At 46.7% G+C, this 18,660-nt stretch overlaps 1 protein-coding gene across 5 annotated transcripts in view; it reads right to left on the reverse strand.

Moving 5' to 3' along the window:
- Positions 1 to 18,660, reverse strand: part of MEGF6 (multiple EGF like domains 6) — a 201,376-nt gene that overhangs the window by 62,271 nt on the left and 120,445 nt on the right. For all 5 annotated transcript variants that reach the window (XM_088671670.1, XM_060276165.2, XM_088671671.1 and 2 more), the window contains 2 exons: positions 2,528 to 2,653; positions 41 to 163 (listed from right to left, as the gene is read on the reverse strand). In XM_088671670.1, the coding sequence (XP_088527796.1) occupies positions 41 to 163; positions 2,528 to 2,653 (249 nt within the window). The remainder of the gene's footprint in view (positions 1 to 40; positions 164 to 2,527; positions 2,654 to 18,660) is intronic.

An 18,660-nucleotide genomic window follows, 5' to 3' on the forward strand; every position in this document is an offset into this window, starting at 1 on the left:
CTGCAAAACTTATGCAAGAGCCTCATGAGATGCCCCGTACCTTCGCAAGCTTTGTTGTCAGCTGCTAGCCTGTATCCAGGGTGGCACTCGCAATGCGCCACCCCACGTTGGCTCTGACACCGGTGCATGCAGCCTCCATTCCTGTCGGCACATGGGTTTCTCACTGGGGAGAGAAGGGAGGCAGCGAGTCAGTTGGAAATGGTCCAAAAGGAAGCAGTCCCAAGGTAGAGCCTTGGCCTCAAGTGCAGAAGATCACAGGTTCAATCCTCAGGAGCATCTCCAGGTAGGACAGGGAAGGGACTCCCCCTGGTCAGCCACCGCCAGTTCGTGTAGTCAATACTGAGCTGGATGGACCCAGTCTATTCTCAATAAAAAGGTCATCTGCAGAAACCCGCAGGCTGTTACCCAAAAAAGTTCTGCTTATGAGAGAGGAACAGTGGGATGCAACCGCTTTGGATGGAGGCTTCCTTGCATCTTGTTCAGAAGAGAAGTTACGCCGTGCGGGTTCTTGGAATGGGCGAACACCCTTTCCAAAGAACACTGGCAAGGGCTTGTCCTGCATGCAGTTATTCAGGAAAGGAAGCCAGGGGCCAAGTCCTTTCAAGTACATTTTGAAGAGGGATCAGATGCCAGAAGAGCGGCAGCTTCAACTTTCCACCAGTGAGCTCCTGTTCTAGGTTAATCTGCACACCAGCATCCTCCCCTTTCTGTCTCTTATCTGAGTCCTTCCAGCTGAGATTATCCAGCTGCTTCTCTCTCCATCATTGGCTTTCTCCCCTGCCCTGCTGCAACTAGAGATGACTAAAGGGGAGGCGGGAGCGCTTCCTGAGAGATAATTCTGTCTGTTCCCTGGTATGGGAGACTCCTGGGCTTGATTCTATTTCATTTCGCCTGGCTTCCCTCCCTCCTCCTCTTCCTTCAAAGCCAAAGCAATCCCTCAAAAGGTGTCCGAATGAACATCATTACGCACTCCCTTCTAAACACAAGCTGGCCAAGCAATCAGGGCAGTGCCGGATTTATGTATAAGCCAAACAAGCTATAGCTTAGGGCTCCACTCTCTTGGAGGCTCCCCCCAAAAAAATAAAGGGAAAAAAAGCTTAATAATTATTTCACTATTAATATACTTCTTCTTAACTGCATTTCACTATTAATATAATTCTTCTTCATTGTATTTCAGTTCAACAATTACTTGGATAAAATACATATTTTGTTATGTGCAAATGTCTTTAGCTATTAGGCCCATACATTACCATATAGCATATATTCAACACAAAAAACAGTGACAATTTGTTGTTGACAAAGGACAGCTGGACATAGAAAGGGCCCCATTACCTTCAGTAGCTTAGGGCCTCATCAAATCTAAATCCGGCCCTGAATCAGGGAGCCTCAGTCCAGGCGATCATTATGAATGAGCAACCATTTCCGACCAGCTGATCTCACTTGGAACGCCTCGCCTGTGGAAGCCCAGGGGGTGGCACACCTAACGGCACTCACAACTGTCTCTTGTTTTCATCAGGACCAACCCAGGGTTTCAGGCAGCCCCTGCCCTTAGCTGCCAAGTATCCCGTTTTTCAAGGGAAACCCCCGGATTTTAATCCGTTTCCCGCTGTTCTCCCAGATGGAGAAAAATCCCGGAGCCACTGAGCCCAACCCTACTGGGAGATGCTGGGCATTGAACCTGAGACCTTCTGTATGCAAATCATATGCTCTCACCACTGAGCCATTGCCAGGGATGGGTGAATCTGCTGCCAGTTTGGGTTGCTCTTGATCCCCCCCCCCCCGGTTGGAATGATGTTAAATTAATCACCAAATGTGAAAACACACATCAGCTTAATTCCAAACAATTTGTCCAATTTTTTAAAAAAAAGAATTAAAATATAGATACTGGTGACTGCATTTCCACCATACAAATTTGACCCTGGCAATGATGTGTGTTTTTTGGGGGTGGGGTGGGGTGGAATTCCTTATATTTATTAAATATACACAATTCCATGCAAATAGTATGCAGAGGCGTACCTGTCTCTGATCCTAGAGACAATATATAGCCCTCGGGACCATTTGGGAAGAGGGCAGTAGTCCAGTGGCTAGAGCACCTTCTTTGCATGCAGAAGGTCCTAGGTTCCATCATTGGCATCTCCGGGTACAGCTGGTAATGTCCCCTGCTGGAAACCTTGAACAGTCCCTGCATGCAAGTACAGACAACGTGGTGCTAGATGGACTAGTGGTCTGATCCGTATAAGGCATGTTCCTTTGTTCTTATTAAACCAGGTCTTCATTTAGAATCATGAGGGCTAGGAACTTACTAGGGGGAAAGGTCCATAGCTCAGTGGCAGAGCACCTGCCTTGCATGCAGAAGGTCAAAGGTTCAAACCTTGGCATCTCCTGATGGGGCTGCAAATGTCTCCTGTCCAAAATGCTGTGTGAACAATACAGAACTAGATGGACCAAGGGTCCAGGACTCAGTATGAGACAGGCCTGCCACATTCCTCTGCTTGATCCGAGCCCTCAAAGCGCAGGGGAGACTCACCAATGCAACGCTTCCCGTCCTCCTTCAGCTGGTAATTTGGCCGGCATTGGCACTGATGCTGGGAGAGGGTGAGCTGCACACAGTCATGTTCACATCCACCGTTGTTGATAGCACAGGTGTTTATGGCTGGGAAATGAAAGAACAGCATGGTTAGGTCAAACTGCAACAGTGCAGGCCTGCAACATGGTAAGAAGCAGTGTGCCTCTAATACCAGTTGCCGGGAATCACAGGAGTACTATTGTGCTTAGTTCCTGCTTGCAGGCTTCCCATTTGGCATCTGGTTGGATGCTCGACCATTGACCACATGAGCGATTGGCCTGATCCAGAAGGCCGTTCTTACATTCTTAGTTATGTGATTGCAGTCATGACTCAACTTCACATAGAAATCTTGAACCAATTTCACGGTAAAATGATAAGGACCAACAACGCAAAACAAACAAAACCGATTCCACATATACAGAGTATTAAAGACAATTCCATTTTTCAATTTCAATACAGATACCGACTGCTTGTTGAAAAATGGCTTGTTGAAAAAGGAAGGCGGTCAACAGGTGTTGAAAAGACAATAAAGACAACATCCACCTAATATCTAATACCGATTTAAGGACTCCAACCCCCATCAGTCTCAGCCAGCATAGTCAATCATCAGGGAGGATGGGAGTTGTAGTCTAAGAACATCTGGAGAGTGAAAGGCTCCTTCCCGGTGCTTCAATGGGAGGGAGTTGCTGACACACTAATAGCCAATCCTGGAACAAACCTTCTGATAAGACAGTATCTGCAGGAAGCCCTCATCTGAACAGTTCAGTGATCAATTGAGTATATAATGGGGGTGGTGGTTTTATTTTAGGCACCCTGGTTCCAAGCATCCTGGGCTTTGAGCACCAGAGCCGACACATTGTTGTTTAATTGGCAGCCAATCAAATTCTTCTGGCAGCAGTGCAACACGGTAGCAATTGTCTGCCCCAGCGAGCGATCAAGCTGCTGCATTTTGCACTAGCTACGTGATGTGTGAACAGATGCTTTCTTCAACCATGTTCTTGGCTACAGCTCGTAGCTAGTGAAGAGGAAGCTAAACTCAGAGCCCTGGTTTCAGCGATGATACTCCAAGCCAAACCTCGGCTGAACTCAGTGCGGCACAGGCATTGAAAAAGGCCTGGGATGGAGCAAAGCAGTTGCAAGATCCTCTCTGGGAGTCCACACATTCACAAAGTCCCAGGAGGGCAGAGTTGGGCGGTCTCTTTTCAGAGCAAAAGGCCGCATTATCTTCAGGGGAACCTTCTGAGGGCCACATGGCAGTAGTGGGTGGATCCAAAGGCAAAAGTGTGCAGAACAACACCTTTGTACAGACGACTATTTTCTGAACACAACCCTCTCCATCCTCTATCCAGGCAAGCAAGAAGCATGATCTGCTTTGCAGGACACCGCAGTCAGGCACAAACATCTGAGGGGCAAAGCAAAGCTGTTGGAGGGGGAGTGGGCTGGGGAGAAATTCACAGGCCACCTAGAGTTGCCAGAAGGGCTTTATTTGACCCCTGGCCCTAAGGTTCCCAAGACGAGGTAATCCAGTTTTGGACATACCACGTCTTGTGAACCAGACCAGCGTGTCGCTGAGCAATGAGCAGAACTCCCCATGTATGGGAATCATCTGCGCTGATGATATAAAACAGGCCAATATTTTTGGATCTGCTCTCTTGTTTCATTTTGAAAAGAACGAAAGGAGGGATGTTCTCCTTGGATCAAAATTTCAGCCACACGGTTTCAGTGACATAATCCGAGGCTGCAAACTGGGGGTGCTCCAAGGGACGGAATCCAATCAACTATTTTGTCTGCATGTGGGAAACCCTCTGCCCCGCGCCGCCACCCGCCCGGCAGGTGCTGAGGTTGAAGAACAAGTTTTGATAAGGGTTTGTTTAAGGAAGGAAACCACCATCATGGGGTGTTGACGGCAGGAGGGGCGGCTCCAAGTGCCCGCAGCGGTTCAGACCAATCCAGAAAGAGAGCAAACAGTCAATTGGAATTGAAGAGCTGCATTCAAATAACTTTCAGCGAGACAAGAAGGATGTGGGAAGCTCGTTTTCTGGCTGCACGCCATGCAGTAAACAAAGAAAGACAGAAACATTTTATGCAACCAGTCATGCTTCAAAACACCCCAAAGGTACACGCAAAAATATGCCTTGCTTTTCTGGACTTTCGAAGACTTGTTTCGTGTATGGAACCTGAGAAGCTACTTTGTATGGAATTCAGAACTTTAGTCCATTTACACGCGGGGGTCAAACTCCAATTTATGCTGATTGGAAGAGGGAGGGTCTCCACGCTGTCTTTCCCAGCTCTTCCTACCTGGGTGCCAGGGCTGGAATCAGATGCAGGTCAGCATGAAGAAGCAGTCAGTTGTCAGTAAAGTTAACTCTTTATTCAAGGAAACAGCCTACAACTCAGCCACACTTCTGAGTAGGTCTTGCCCCTAGGGAGCAGCTGCCAGGACTGAAGGACCCTGCCTTCCACCCCTTCTAAGGCTCCTCCTCTCCCAGCTGTTTCCCAAGCAGTCTCAAACAGCATCTGCCCACCTCTGTTCTGCTCTCCTCATTATTCTGTGTGTTCTTGCAGACCAGGGTGGAGGGGAGCTTGTCGCAGCAGGAGAAGGAGACTCCCAGGGTCCTTCAACAGTCTCTTAACCTTCCTCCTCTGCTGCAGTCTCAGAGTCTGAACTGCTCCCTGTCAAAGGTTCCTCCTGATCATTAAACCCTGTTGTCCCTTCCGTATCCATCATCTCTGTCCAATCTTCCCTCTCTGTCTCCTCAGTGTCCCACCACCAATCCCCCAGCTCCGAGCCTTCCTCCTCTGGAATTACCCTGGGGGTTCCCTGGCCAGAGCCTCCCCCCACTCCTCTTCACCCAGCGGCTTCCACATGGCCTCCTCAGTGGGCCAGGCCCGGTGGTACAGTCCAGGAAAGGCTTTGGCACTTGACTTTAGTGAATGTGTACATTAGCCTTTAAATTCTCTGGAGACATTTATATTTCATGGCCCACAGCCTGCTTCTTCGTGCAAGAGACTAGCTGACAATATTATATTAGAAAGGAAACCATTCAGTGGGTTTCCATAAACAACTTTTGGCAAACGACAATTATTTGGAAGGCAATTATCTCGAACCCTCCAGGAGACATCTCCCGCCTCCTTCCCCGCAAATAAAAGAGAGGTGCTTTTGGAGAAGGTAACACCACGTATCTTGAGTCGGAGGTGGGGAACTTTTTACAACCCAAGGGCCACATTCCCTTCCAGGTAACTTTTCAGGGGCCACATGCCAGCAGTGGGCGGAGCCAGAGGGAGAAGTGGATGGAGCAACAAATGTGGATTTTGCGTTTGTACAGCAGGCTAGTTTTATACAGATGCATCCCCTTCCCCCCCCAAAAAAACCCCACACTCTCCACCTAGGGAAAATGATGTACTCTGAGTTCAAGAACACATTCCAGACAGGCAAAAAAACATCCAAGGAGGGCTAGAATCAGGGCTTGGGAGGGAGCATCCCAAGGGCCTGATGGAGTGGACTGGAGGGCTGCATTTGCCCCCCTCCCCTCCCCTCCCCACCAGGGCCTGAGGTTCCTCATCCCCAATATAACATCTCGAAAGGTGTCTGCTTTCCAGTGCGCTGCTCTTCCAGGATCATCTGTGATCCCCAAATAGCCTCCGGGAGCTGCAGGAGAAAACTTGGCTTAGCGTGCAAGAGGGAAAGCCACAAATATGTCCTAATTTTACTGTAAACGATTCCCCCAGCAAAAAAACAAAACACAGCCTGAAATAGCAATGTGTGACCTTTCCTGATGCAGAGAACAATTTGAATTGGTCTTTTGCATTCAGGCATAGACACACAAGCCCCCTGATTAACCAGGCAACCCATTTGGGGACCCAAAGCCGCTGAGTCGGGTCAAAATGTTTGTTGAGCAACGCATAAGGCTGTTGGAACAGGAGCTGGAAAAGTGGTTTACGGTTCTTTTGCAACAAAAACAAAAACACACACATACACAATCATCTTGGACTGAAGCAATGAGGAGCTGGATATTACAGAGCCTGGTGGTAGCTATTAAAAAAAAATAAAATCACATATATTTAAACAAAGCTAATAAAAACATTCAAAGCTTCCATAAAGAATGTTGTTGAGGTTCTCTCTTTCCTTCTTTTTTTTTTTTTTTAAAAAAAATGATGGTAAAAGCAGGCTTCACTTTTGCCCGCCTGGGAGAATAACAAGACTAGAAAGGTTTAATAAGCGATCATCTTAAATCTAAAATAATCTCTCCTGGTATGAAACAGTATAAAACTTAAATCACTTCTTGCTATTAAAGAGGATTTGTTTTTTGTATTTCAGAATTAAACAGGATGTTATACCAACATACAAGCAAGCAAGCACACATATGAAAGCTAAGCTTACAAAATGGGATGTTTCTTGTTCAAAAGGAACGCTGGGATAATGGGATGGCCCATTGAGCATATAGCTCAAAGCAACACAGTCCTCCCCAAACAGTTCTGAAAGGACAGTATCCATATGGAGAGATCATGTCATCTCCCATCCTCCTGTCCCATAGGAACATTAACTGCTTTTTGCTAAATAGCACCTTTGGTCCATCTGGACCAGAACTGCCTACACTGACTGGCAGCAGCTCTCTGGGGTTTCAGGCAGGAGGCTCTCATAGCCCTACCTAGAGATGCTGAGGAGAGAACCTGGACCTTCCCCATGCAAAGCAGATGTTCTGCCATGGAGGTATGGCTCTTATGACACAGGAACGTGGGAAGCTGCCTTGTATACCAAGTCAGACCACTGACTCCATCTGGATCAGTAGTGTCTACACTGGCTGGCAGCAGCTCTCCAGGGGTCTCTCCCAGTCCTTTGCAGAGATGCCAGTGGTTGAACCAAGGACCTTCTCTACACAAAGCAGAGGCTCTAACAATTAACTATGGTGGAATGCCATAGCAGAAGCAGGATTTTGCCCTTATTCCCTTCTGCTGTGCCACCTGAGTGACGGGGCATGGAATACGATGGGAGGTAGTTCTTCCAGGGGCTCTTGCAACTGCAAGAAATACACCCCTGTAGAACATTGTTTTGTTCTTATCCAGCAGCTAATAGTCCAGTTTGGTTAACCCAGGAGCTACTTGTGAATGGTTTGATGCCACTACACTCTCCTCCTCCTCCTCCTCCTCCTCATTCACATTTCAGGCTCCACTCTGCTCAACCCAGAAGAAGCACTTACAGATTCGATGTTGGTAGACGGAGAGCTCACAGGCTCAGAAGAGCTGAAGTGGAGGGAGAACACAGCCATTGTGCCTAGTAACCAGTGTTAGGAACTCAATCTATAAGCTAAGCACCAAATGACTCCTTAAACCAGTTGCCATTTTGGGGCTAGATGGCTTGAAAGTACTATTTTTTTCCAACACGACTTTTTGGTTCCTGAAATTCATTCTGATTGCGCGGCGAAAATATAATAGATAGAATTCGACAGGATGTGTTGATAGGGTGTGAAAGCAGTCAAGATCCAAAGATCCCCAGGCAATGTGCCTCCAGATGGTGGAGATGTCAGGTGCCATCCTGGCACCTGGGCGTCTTCTCTTGGTTGCACATGGCCAAAAGCCAGGTGCAAAATGCGCCTGCTAAATTCCGACTGCTGTTAGTAACCACCAGAAACCTTCTCCTCTATGAACTGGTCTTTTAAAGCAGTGTTTCCTAACCTTGTGCCTCCAGATGTTTTGGGGCTACAACTCCCATCATCCCTAGCTAGCAAGACCAGTGGTCAGGAATGATGGGAATTGTAGTCCAAAAACAGCTGGAGGCACAAGGTTGGGAAACACTGTTTTAAAGCCATCCATCCAAGGGGAGCATCGTAAATAAGAACATTAAAAGAGGCTAGCTGCTGGATCATGGCACCATCTTGTCCAGGATCCTGTTCTTGCAGTGGTCAAGCAGATGCCTATGGGAAACCCGCAAGCAGGATCCAAGCACAAGAGCATTCTCCTCTCCTGTGGTTTCCAGCAACTGGTACCCAGAGACATGCTGCCTCTGACAGCGGAGGGAGAAGACAGCCACCCCTGGCAGCCTCATCTCCACGAATTTGTCCAGCCTTCTAAAGTTCTCTAGGCCAGTTCCCGTCATGGCATCTTGTGGGAGTGAGTTCCATAGTTTAACTAGGCCCTGCATGAAGAAGTACATCCTTTTGTCTGTCTTGAATCTCCCAACAATCAAATTTGTTGGATGTCCACAAGTTCAATATTATGATAGGAGGAAAATCACCATCCCTATCAGCTTTCTTCCCCAACATGCATAGTTGTATACACCTTTATAATGCTCCTCCATAAATTACAGCAAGACCAAGTATAAAATTTCTCTGTCATAGGTCATTTGGGTCAAGGAGATTTCCTGTACATAATTTTTGTTCTGATGGGCTCCTACAGGTCCCCTGTAATCTTGAAAAATCACTCTTTGGAAAATTGGGGGCAGATTTTTGAGCTACAATTGCCCGGGCTTTGGGCAAACAAGACCACCTTCTTCAGCTAAAAGGGCATTCTGTGTCTCTGCAGAGTTTCATTTTAAATCCTAAATTGGAGAAGGACTTCTCTAGGGTACAGTGCCCATTTCTCAACACCTCAGAGCGTTACAACCTGAGCAAATCCATATTTTGACCAAAAAAATTATTCATTTTGGCAGCATTGCTAAATTATATTCTGCCCCGCTCAGGAAACTGGTTGAGGGTTTTATAGAAGCGTTTCCAGCAGTGCTCTGCCAAAAATTACCTTCACATATTTTCCCCCTGACGTGTTTTCCATCAGTTAATGAGAAAAGAAATTACATTCAAAAAAATATCGAGGAGGAAATTTCAGTGAGATTTTCATGTATGGGATGTGGGTTTTTTGTTCTGCTTACTTACTTACAAGGTGGTCAGGGGGAAGGGGGATCTTGAATGTTCCTTCATTCTACAAAAATCATTTCTCTGGCATTCTGCAGGCTTGCCCATTAATCCCATTTCCTGATATCCACATGAGGTGCGCTACCCTTTAAGTGGGGGGAGGTGGAGAGGCTGACCACAAATAACCCAGAGATGCATTTTAAATAAAAGAACACATTCTACTCATGTAAAAACATGCTGATTCCAAGACCGTCCGCGGGCCGGATTTAGAAGGCAATTGGGCTGCATTCGGCCCCCGGGCCTTAGTTTGGGGACCTTGCACTAGAGACATCCATTACCTCTCTGATCCTAAACCTCCACGGCCCTGTGGAATAGCTTCAGGAGAAGGAAGAGTTAAGGACCAAACCCTACACAAATCTGGAGTGGGGTCAATGGTTGAATAGCACCTTGTACGCCTCTTTCTGACAACACCTGCAGCCAAGCTGCTGCCAAAGGTAAGGTAAAGGTAAGGGACCCCTGATCATTAGGTCCAGTTGTGACCGACTCTGGGGTTGCGCGCTCATCTCGCATTATTGGCCGAGGGAGCCGGCGTATAGCTTCCAGGTCATGTGGCCAGCATGACAAAGCCACTTCTGGCGAACCAGAGCAGCACACGGAAACACCGTTTACCTCCCCGCTGTAGCAGTTCCTATTTATCTACTTGCATTTTGACATGCTTTCGAACTGCTAGGTTTGCAGGAGCTGGGACCAAGCAACGGGAGCTCACCCCATCACAGGGATTCGAACCGCTGACCTTCTGATCAGCAAGCCCTAGGCTCAGTGGTTTAACCCACAAAGCCACCTGGGTCCCTGGTGCCAAAGGTATTGCTCTGCTTTCCTTTGGACCACATCAGGAGGGAGGTCTTGTCGTCTGGCAGCCCAGGACCTCCACACATACAGCCCAGGTTTGCACCCCGGGGAGGTCACTTCAGTGCTACTAACACAGTGGTTTGATTTCACCCCCAGAGGCACACTCCATTTCCCCTCAAGACCGATGGATGCCAACAACAAAAAAAAAAACTCGCTCCACACACAAACCCTGTACCCAATTCAAAACCCTGTACCACCAAAATGGGACTGTGCAAATTAATTACCCGTGTGCTGGGCTTGCTTTCCCTCCCCTCCCCTAAATAATTTTCTGGTATGATTCCTCTGTGTATTCTTGCCACCTCTTCTTGATGTCTTCTGCTTCTGTTAGGTCCTTTCCACTACATTGGAATTTATAATGCAGCAGCAACAGAGGTGAATGCAATTCTAGGCTGTCTCAACAGAAGTATAGAATTAATGTCACATGGCGATTGTCACTTACATTGAACTACCCTGGGGCTCAGTTTTACTCAAAGTAGCCTTGTTTAAATTAATGGCCCCGAGCTAGTCATATCCATTAATATCAATGATCTGAGTAGGACTAACATTGGGTGCAAACTTTGACTGTAAAACAAAATTTATTAAAATGAAAGAAATACAAGTATGACTGACAATCAAAATGATTAAAAAGGTAAGCTGGATTTAAAAAAATATATAAAACTGGCAGGAAGTTGTTCTCTGCACACATGAGGACTAGAAGCTTGTAAAATGATGGCCAAATTCTTCACCGAATACATGTCTTGTGTTTTGCTTTTTAATCAGCCTGAGGACAGTGGGAGTGTTAGGGTATCTTCTCCCAACTAACTTGTCCACTCAATTCTATTTGACTGTCCCAAAATAAAGGATGCATATAAGAAGAGGAATACCCTTCCCCCCCCACAAGCTAATAACCCCGTTTGAACCTTATAGTTTTTCCAACTGTACATGTCGACTGCAAAGCGCACTGTTTGCATTTGCCATACAGCGTACATTCCAGCTCGGGACAAGTAATAAGAAGCAGAAGTCATTCTCTGGCAAGGCACGCAGGCCATATGCACAAGTGAAACAAGACGGGGGGTTGGCAGCCTCGCTGATACAGGATGGCACATGTCAAGGAGGAAGAATCAAACCAATAACACAGAATTGCATTTTAATACATACCACCCACCCCAGTTGCTAGAAGCCAGGGCTAAAGTTACACTGATTGGGGCGGGGGGGGGGGAGAGAGAGAGAGGTGCGGGGAGGAAGACCGGGAGTCCCAGCTTGATTTCATTGTGGCACCAACTTAGTCAAGAAACAGCTTCTGACTACGCAAGTCTCTTTTTCAAGGTGGACCTTGTCAGCACACACACAGAAAGCTCACCGCCCCATCCCCGCCTATCAAACATAAAATAAAGGCAAAAGAATTGATTCCAGTCCTGCTAAGTTTCCTCTAGAGACAAATGCACAGAATGTTTGTGAGTCCAGGCACTCTTTCAAAGCAGCAACTTGGACTGTAAAAAAATAATAATAAACCCAGAGCTGTGAACCACACAGATTCCAAAAATCCAAACTATGGGTCCTATCCAAACATGCTTCTCATCAGAAAAGACCCACTGAAATTAACGGAACTAAGTCAGACTGCATTTAATGGGAGTTTGTTCTGTTTTCTTGACTTTCCCCTCACTGTCAAGTTCCACGTTATATCTGAGTTTTCAGACAACGTTAGAAGGCGCTCCTGGAACTATAGTGGGAAACGGTGAAAGTTCAGCACTCAGTTTCGTGTTACTTGATTCCAGAAATAATCTGTTTGCAAATAATATGGGAATGAGTGCTAAGCTTTTTATTTTATTTCATTAAAAAAACATATACCACTTGATTGTATATATATAAAAAAACAACTCTCAGAGCGGTTTACAAAAGGGATAAAACAGTAACAATTTGGGGAGAAACAATTAAAACAACTGTTTAAAATGTTACAAAACAAAAACAAAAAACCCAGCAATAAGTCAAAAAGCCGCATCAGCATTCTAGGTATCTGGAAAGGCTTGTCTAAACATAAATGTTTGGGGGATGTACCAAAAAGAGTACAGTGAAGCGCCTGTCTGGTATCAATAGGCAGGGAGTTCCAAAGTTTAGGTGCTGCTGTGCTAACAGATCAATTTATTGCAAATGAAGAACGGGCATTACTTGTCACCTGTAATAGTGCCAGTTCTGCAGATTTAAGCAGTCATATGGGCAAATGTGGGCAAGGCACCATATGCCCCTGAGTCACGAAGGCTGGTGTAGTTCAGGAACCCAGTGGCAAAGAGGCTTTGGACTGGGAAGATACAAATCTGCCCCTACTGAAACTCTGCTGGTGGTCGACTGATGCTGATGGAGGTTTCCACAGCTGTAACTGTAGCCTCCGATCCTGCCAGCAAGAGCTCCTCTCTAATGGTGGAAAAATGTCTCCACCCAGCCCTTAAAACCCCTGCAGCCAGCCGATCTGGGGGTTAGGATTTAGCTGGATGTCTGTTGTGTACAAGGCCTGAAATAAGAAAGACTAAACCTCTCTGTCCCTTTCTCCTCCTCCAATTACACACTGGTTTTGTGTGTAAAGTGTTGTCAGGATTTTATTTTCGCTGTGGAGTTAATTAGGTGATTTTGCTAAGAGGATGAGCCCAAGATGACCTCCGGATTCTTTTTTTTGTACCCATCAGCAGCCAGGAACACTCACCCCTTCAGAATAAACGCACAGTGACCGTGGGTGGGTGGGTGGGTGGAAAATCTAACCAGCTTCTCTCAAGTTCTGTGGTCGTGCCTTTGTGCCCATTGGGACAACAGCAAACCTGCATTCCTAAAGCACAATTCTGGAGACACTGTGCTTTAGTCAGCTTTTGCTGATGAGCCTGAAAGCTTTTGTGGGTTTTTTTTTTATGGCAGCCCAGACACATTTGGATTGGTGGCTCGTTGCCAACTTTAAATTGGAATCTTTTGTACAGTCTTTTTCTATTATTAAAAATAAAACAAAAGCCGCCCCCCTTTCTCTCCAAAATATTCCTGGCGCTGCATTTATTTACTTATTTTGCTCGTTAGTTCAGCCAACTGCTTCCTAAAAATGAATTTGCACAACTGGCGGTGTCTCAGGACTGAAGGGAAACTGCTGCGTACCCAACCTAGGAACTCTAAATTTTTCACTTCCAAAGAATGGGTGGACTGGGAAATGGGAGGGTGGGAGAAAACAAGAACCCCCTACCTTTGAGTTGTGATCATCACACTTCTAAATCAATGATGACCAATTGCTCGAGCAACTAATGACAACTAATGGCCAGGCTGCATCTAACAACAACAACAACTACTACTGCATCATAACACACTTTGGAGTGCAATCATCACATTGGACTGGAAGTACAGACGACTCCCCACTTATATGGGGTTTATGTTCCAAGTCCCCAGACACTGAAATGAAATCACATTAAGTGGGAAGTACCCTCTAAACACCTTCTAAATGCCCTCTGCTGCTCTTCAATCCTCTTCAACCCGCACCAAAAAAAAATAAGGTAAAGGTAAAGGGGGCCCTGACCATCAGGTCCAGTCGTGTCCGACTCTGGGGTTGTGGCGCTCATCTCGCTCTATAGGCCGAGGGAGCCGGCGTTTGTCCGCAGACAGCTTCCGGGTCATGTGGCCAGCATGACAAAGCTTCTTCTGACAAACTAGAGCAGCGCACGGAAACACCGTTTACCTTCCCGCTGGAGTGGTCCCTATTTATCTACTTGCACTTTGATGTGCTTTTGAACTGCTAGGTGGGCTCACCCCATTGCAGGGATTCGAACCGCTGACCTTCTGATCAGCAAGCCCTAGACTCTGTGGTTTAACCCACATTGCCACCTGGGTCCCTACCAAAAAAATACTGCATCCAAAAATATCCACAACCAGAATTGAAGCTCTGGGGCCATATTTGTGTGCATTTTCCCCAATATACTCATTTTTGCAAGCTAATACAATGTATATTGGTATGTCACTTGCACACCTGTAGGAACACTTTCCCCTAGTACAGTACATGCATTATTTTTGTATGTGTTGCTTGATTGAAAAACCACATCGCAAAATTCGGAGACACGCAAAATTTCAAAAGAGGGTCTTCCTTTGGTTCACATATTGTTTCCAAGAGGGCGGATAAGGTAGTTCAGTGTTAAAAATGTGAACCAGAGTGGTTGTTTCTCCCCCATCCTTTCCCACTGCTGCCCTCCCTCTAGGCAGGCTCCAGACTCAGAAGACCTGTCAAGAATGTTGCTTATAAAAATAATAATAATAATTAAAGCCACGTGATTTCAAAAATCAAGTCAGAGCAAATTCACCATTTCCCTCAGAGTAAATATTTACACAGGCAGAGAGCTGGGTGAGTGAGCCCCTTTCATGCCTATGCAGAAGCACAAAAGAAAGAGGCAGAAGTTCCTAGGCCCTGGACGATTTGTATGGTGAGCCCTCCCTTCCCCCCAATCGAGCTTTGCTGCTCTGATTTGTCAAAGCTCCTAGCTTCTAGAGCTCAGTGACAGAGCATCTCCCTTGCATGCAGAAGGTCACAGATTCAATCCTGGGCAACTCCAGTTAGAGCTGGAAGAACTTCCTGCCCAAAACTCTGGAAAAGCTTTGCCATTCGGTGTAGACAAGATTTGGCTAGATGGGACTGACTCAGTTTAAGGCAGCACTCTTGTGTTCCCATTTAAGCAGCTCTTAACTCTGAACCATGAGGACTGAAATCTTACTTTAAGGGAAGATTCTGCAAATCCGGGGCTGACCCTGGAAAGCAGGGACACTTGAAGACTCTGATATAGTCCAACCCGCTGCATTGCAGGAATCTCAAGCCAATTGTACAGGACAGGTGGCCATCCAACCTCTGCTTCATAACCTCCAAAGGATGGAGAGTCGATTACCTCTTGCAGGAGTCCATTCCACTGCCAAACAGGCCACTGTGAGAAACATGAAGGTGGACTACACGGGCCCCTTGGTTTGATCCAACAGGACTCCTGTTGCCTTTTAGCTGTCTCAGGGGGCGTATATGTGTGCACGCATGCGCAAGAAGTAGGTTTCAATGTGGCCTAAGGGACTGCTAATACTTTGGAAAAATATGAAAGCTAGCCACAGTGTCTTTGGATCAGAGAGAGCAAGCTCTTTTCCCATCTGAACTTAATTCATCTCCTCTTAAAACGCGTCTGCTTTATAATGTCCCCATAGAACTACAGTACGCACGTTGCATCTGGTCCTTCCCCTAAAAGGTGTGAACGGACACAAGTCACTTTCCAGACACGGAAAAGCTACAGAAACATATTTTCTGGTTTGCAGCCAAGTTGCTACAAGGTTTAAAAGCCCCTCCGCTCTCTCTTTTTCTAGAAACCCCACACTGCACATACTGGCCCACCACAATGTTTTCATTCGAATGGGACGCTGTGGGGTTTTGCACCGTTCCGTCCGTCTCAAAGAGAGAAGGCAAGCATAATCCTGGAGGAAGGAATTGGCACAGCTAGAACTATCGCAGGCTCCACTAGAGCAAAGACCCTCATGTCTGGGGGCAGGGAGAGGGGGGAGGCCAACAGCATCTTCTGGGATGGGAAGGCCAGTCCAAGACGTTTTGCTGCCCGAATGAGGAAATCCAAAGATGGTACCCACCTCCATGTGTTCACAATCCACTGAGAATTTCTCCGTCATGGAAGTCCTTGCAATGACTCAAAAGAGCAGGAAGATCCTGCAATCTTTGTCAAACTGGGAACCTTTGGATCTGTTTGAGGCTTCCTCCAGTATGACTCTGAACACTGGTCGCTGAGAATCACGGGCAGAGAGAGCCCTCTTGGGCTCAGATCCTGCTGGAGGGTTTCCTATTAGGGCATCTGGTTGGCTACTGTGAGAACAGGATGCTGGACTAGATGGGCCACTGGCCTGATCCAGGAAGGATCTACTTATGTTCTTCATAGCTGCCAAGTTTTTCCTTTTCTCGTGAGGAAGCCTATTCAGCATAAGGGAAAATCCCTTAAAAAAAGGGATAACTTGGCAGCTATGATGTTCTTATACCCCATATGGTGAACCACAGAACTAATGGGGTTTTTTATCTAGGCCAAGAAACCTTTCTGCTACAAAAGCCACATTTTCCATCCCACGTCACTGGTACCATCCGAACAAGGACTCATGTACCATATTTTTCGCTCCATAAGACACACTTTTTCCATCCTAAAAAGTAAGGGGAGATGTCTGTGCATCTTATGGAGCGAATGTGTGGTCCCTGGAGCCGAATTGCCCAGGGGCAAAAAGCAGGTCGTGCTTTATTATTGCTATTAGAAAGAGCTAAAGGCTAACAAGAGGGAAAGAGGGGTGCTGAAAAGAAGCCACTCAGCAGCTGATTGCAAGAGATCGGGGAGGGAGATAAGGGAAGCTAGCTCCCTTCCCCGCCGGCCCCCTTGCCCAGGCCTCCATTGTTGAATGTTCTGCAGAGGGAGGCTGTTTGTTTCCCCAGCAACATATGACTGGCTGATTGGATTATATGGCTGATTAGATTATCAGAAGCTGCAGAACTGTGAGTTGGACAGGATTTTTTCCTCTTTGCAAAAGAAGCTGCACAACTGTGAGCTGATCCCCCAAAAAACGGGGCTTTCCCCCTCTCCTCCTCTGAAAACTAAGTGTGTCTTATGGTCAGGTGCGTCTTATGGAGAGAAAAATGCGGTACTTTCCCCTTGCCAGTGAATGGTTTGAGATCACATCATACATTTAAAGCACTATGATGCAACTTTAAGCAGCCATGGTCCTCCCCCGCCAAGAATTCTGGGAGTTGTAGTTTTTGTTAAGGGCGCCGAGAGTTGTTAACAAAGCTCTATTCCCCTTCCAGAGCTACAGGTCTCTGAGCGGCTTAACAGCCAGCCCCTCTTCCCAAGGAATTCAGGGAATTGTAACTCTGGGCCTAATATGCATATTTGAAAACTGTTGTAGGCACCACAGAGACCACAACTTCTGCCATTGCTCACAACAGAATACATCAAAGCATAATTTCAGCAGAAATTTCATTGGTGACATGTGCTTTAACTGATAAGTGTCCCTCAGTCATTTTCTGGTTACCCCCTGCTCCACAAATATCTTCAAAACATGGAGAATTGAATGGCCTTTGTAGCGGAAGGAATCTCTTGGAATCGGAAACGAAAGCAGAGTACGGCTCATCGCTGTGGCTTTAAAACGTCTCACCGGGGCGGAGAGCATTGCTCCATTTGCTTCAAAACAGACCATTAAGAACAAAGTGACGGTGCAGTGAGATGAATCATCCCAGAGGGGATCACTTTGTCTGAAACAGCCTCGAGATTCCCTGTGCTTTGCCGGCCTCCCACACGAAGTGAGCTCAAGCTGAGCCCTCGGACCACGGCTTTCCTTTCTCAAATTTCAGAGGGATGAAAACTGATCTTGGTCAGGAGGAACCAGCCCAAAGCCAGGTGCTTGTACAAAGTCAGGGTCAACTGGGACATCCCAATACATCAGACTTGCACGTTGCAACCATGAAGAAGAAAAAGCAGAGCAGCTTCTTGTTTTTACAAATCCATTGCTGCTTCCCTCCTCTATCTTGTGGTGAGGTAAGGAAACAGAGAGAGGATTTCCTGTCAAGAAGATAGACACCCCTGTGGATACCATACAAGAGTGTGCAAACTCTGTGGTAAATTTACAGCTCCAGGTGTTTTGTGTGTTTGTTTTTGTGTTTCTGGACTCTCCTTCCCCGGAGGCTTCTCAGCAGAGGTTGGATGGCAATCAGGGGGTTGGACCAGATGAACCTCAGGGTCCCTTCCAACTCTACAATTCTATTATGCTATTATTCTCTCTCTCTCTCTCTCTCTCTCTCTCTCTCTCTCTCTCTCTCTCTCTCTCTCTCTCTCTCTCACACACACACACACACACACACACACACACACACACAGAGTGAATAGACTGTTTCAGAGCTTTTCTACTCCAAAGAAGAAGAAGAGGAGGAGGAGGAGGAGGAGGAGGAGTTTGGATTTGATATCCCACTTTATCACTACCCTAAGGAGTCTCAAAGCGGCTAACATTCTCCTTTCCCTTCCTCCCCCACAACAAACACTCTGTGAGGTGAGTGGGGCTGAGAGACTTCAGAGAAGTGTGACTAGCCCAAGGTCACCCAGCAGCTGCATGTGAAGGAGCAGAGACGCGAACCCGGTTCACCAGATTATGAGTCTACCACTCTTAACCACCACACCACACTGGCTCTGATAAGCTAATTGGTACTGGTTGACAAAGACTTTAGTTTAGTTTCAGAATTATGCAATTTTCTCATGCAAAGAGCCACTCACTGCCCTCTAATAACGAACCCAAGTGGTAAGTGCCAATGGATACTTAACCCAAACCCAAACAGGGCCACAC

This window comes from Zootoca vivipara, chromosome 6, assembly GCF_965207765.1.
Source record: "Zootoca vivipara chromosome 6, rZooViv2.hap1.1, whole genome shotgun sequence".
Classification (NCBI taxonomy): Eukaryota; Metazoa; Chordata; class Lepidosauria; order Squamata; family Lacertidae; genus Zootoca; species Zootoca vivipara.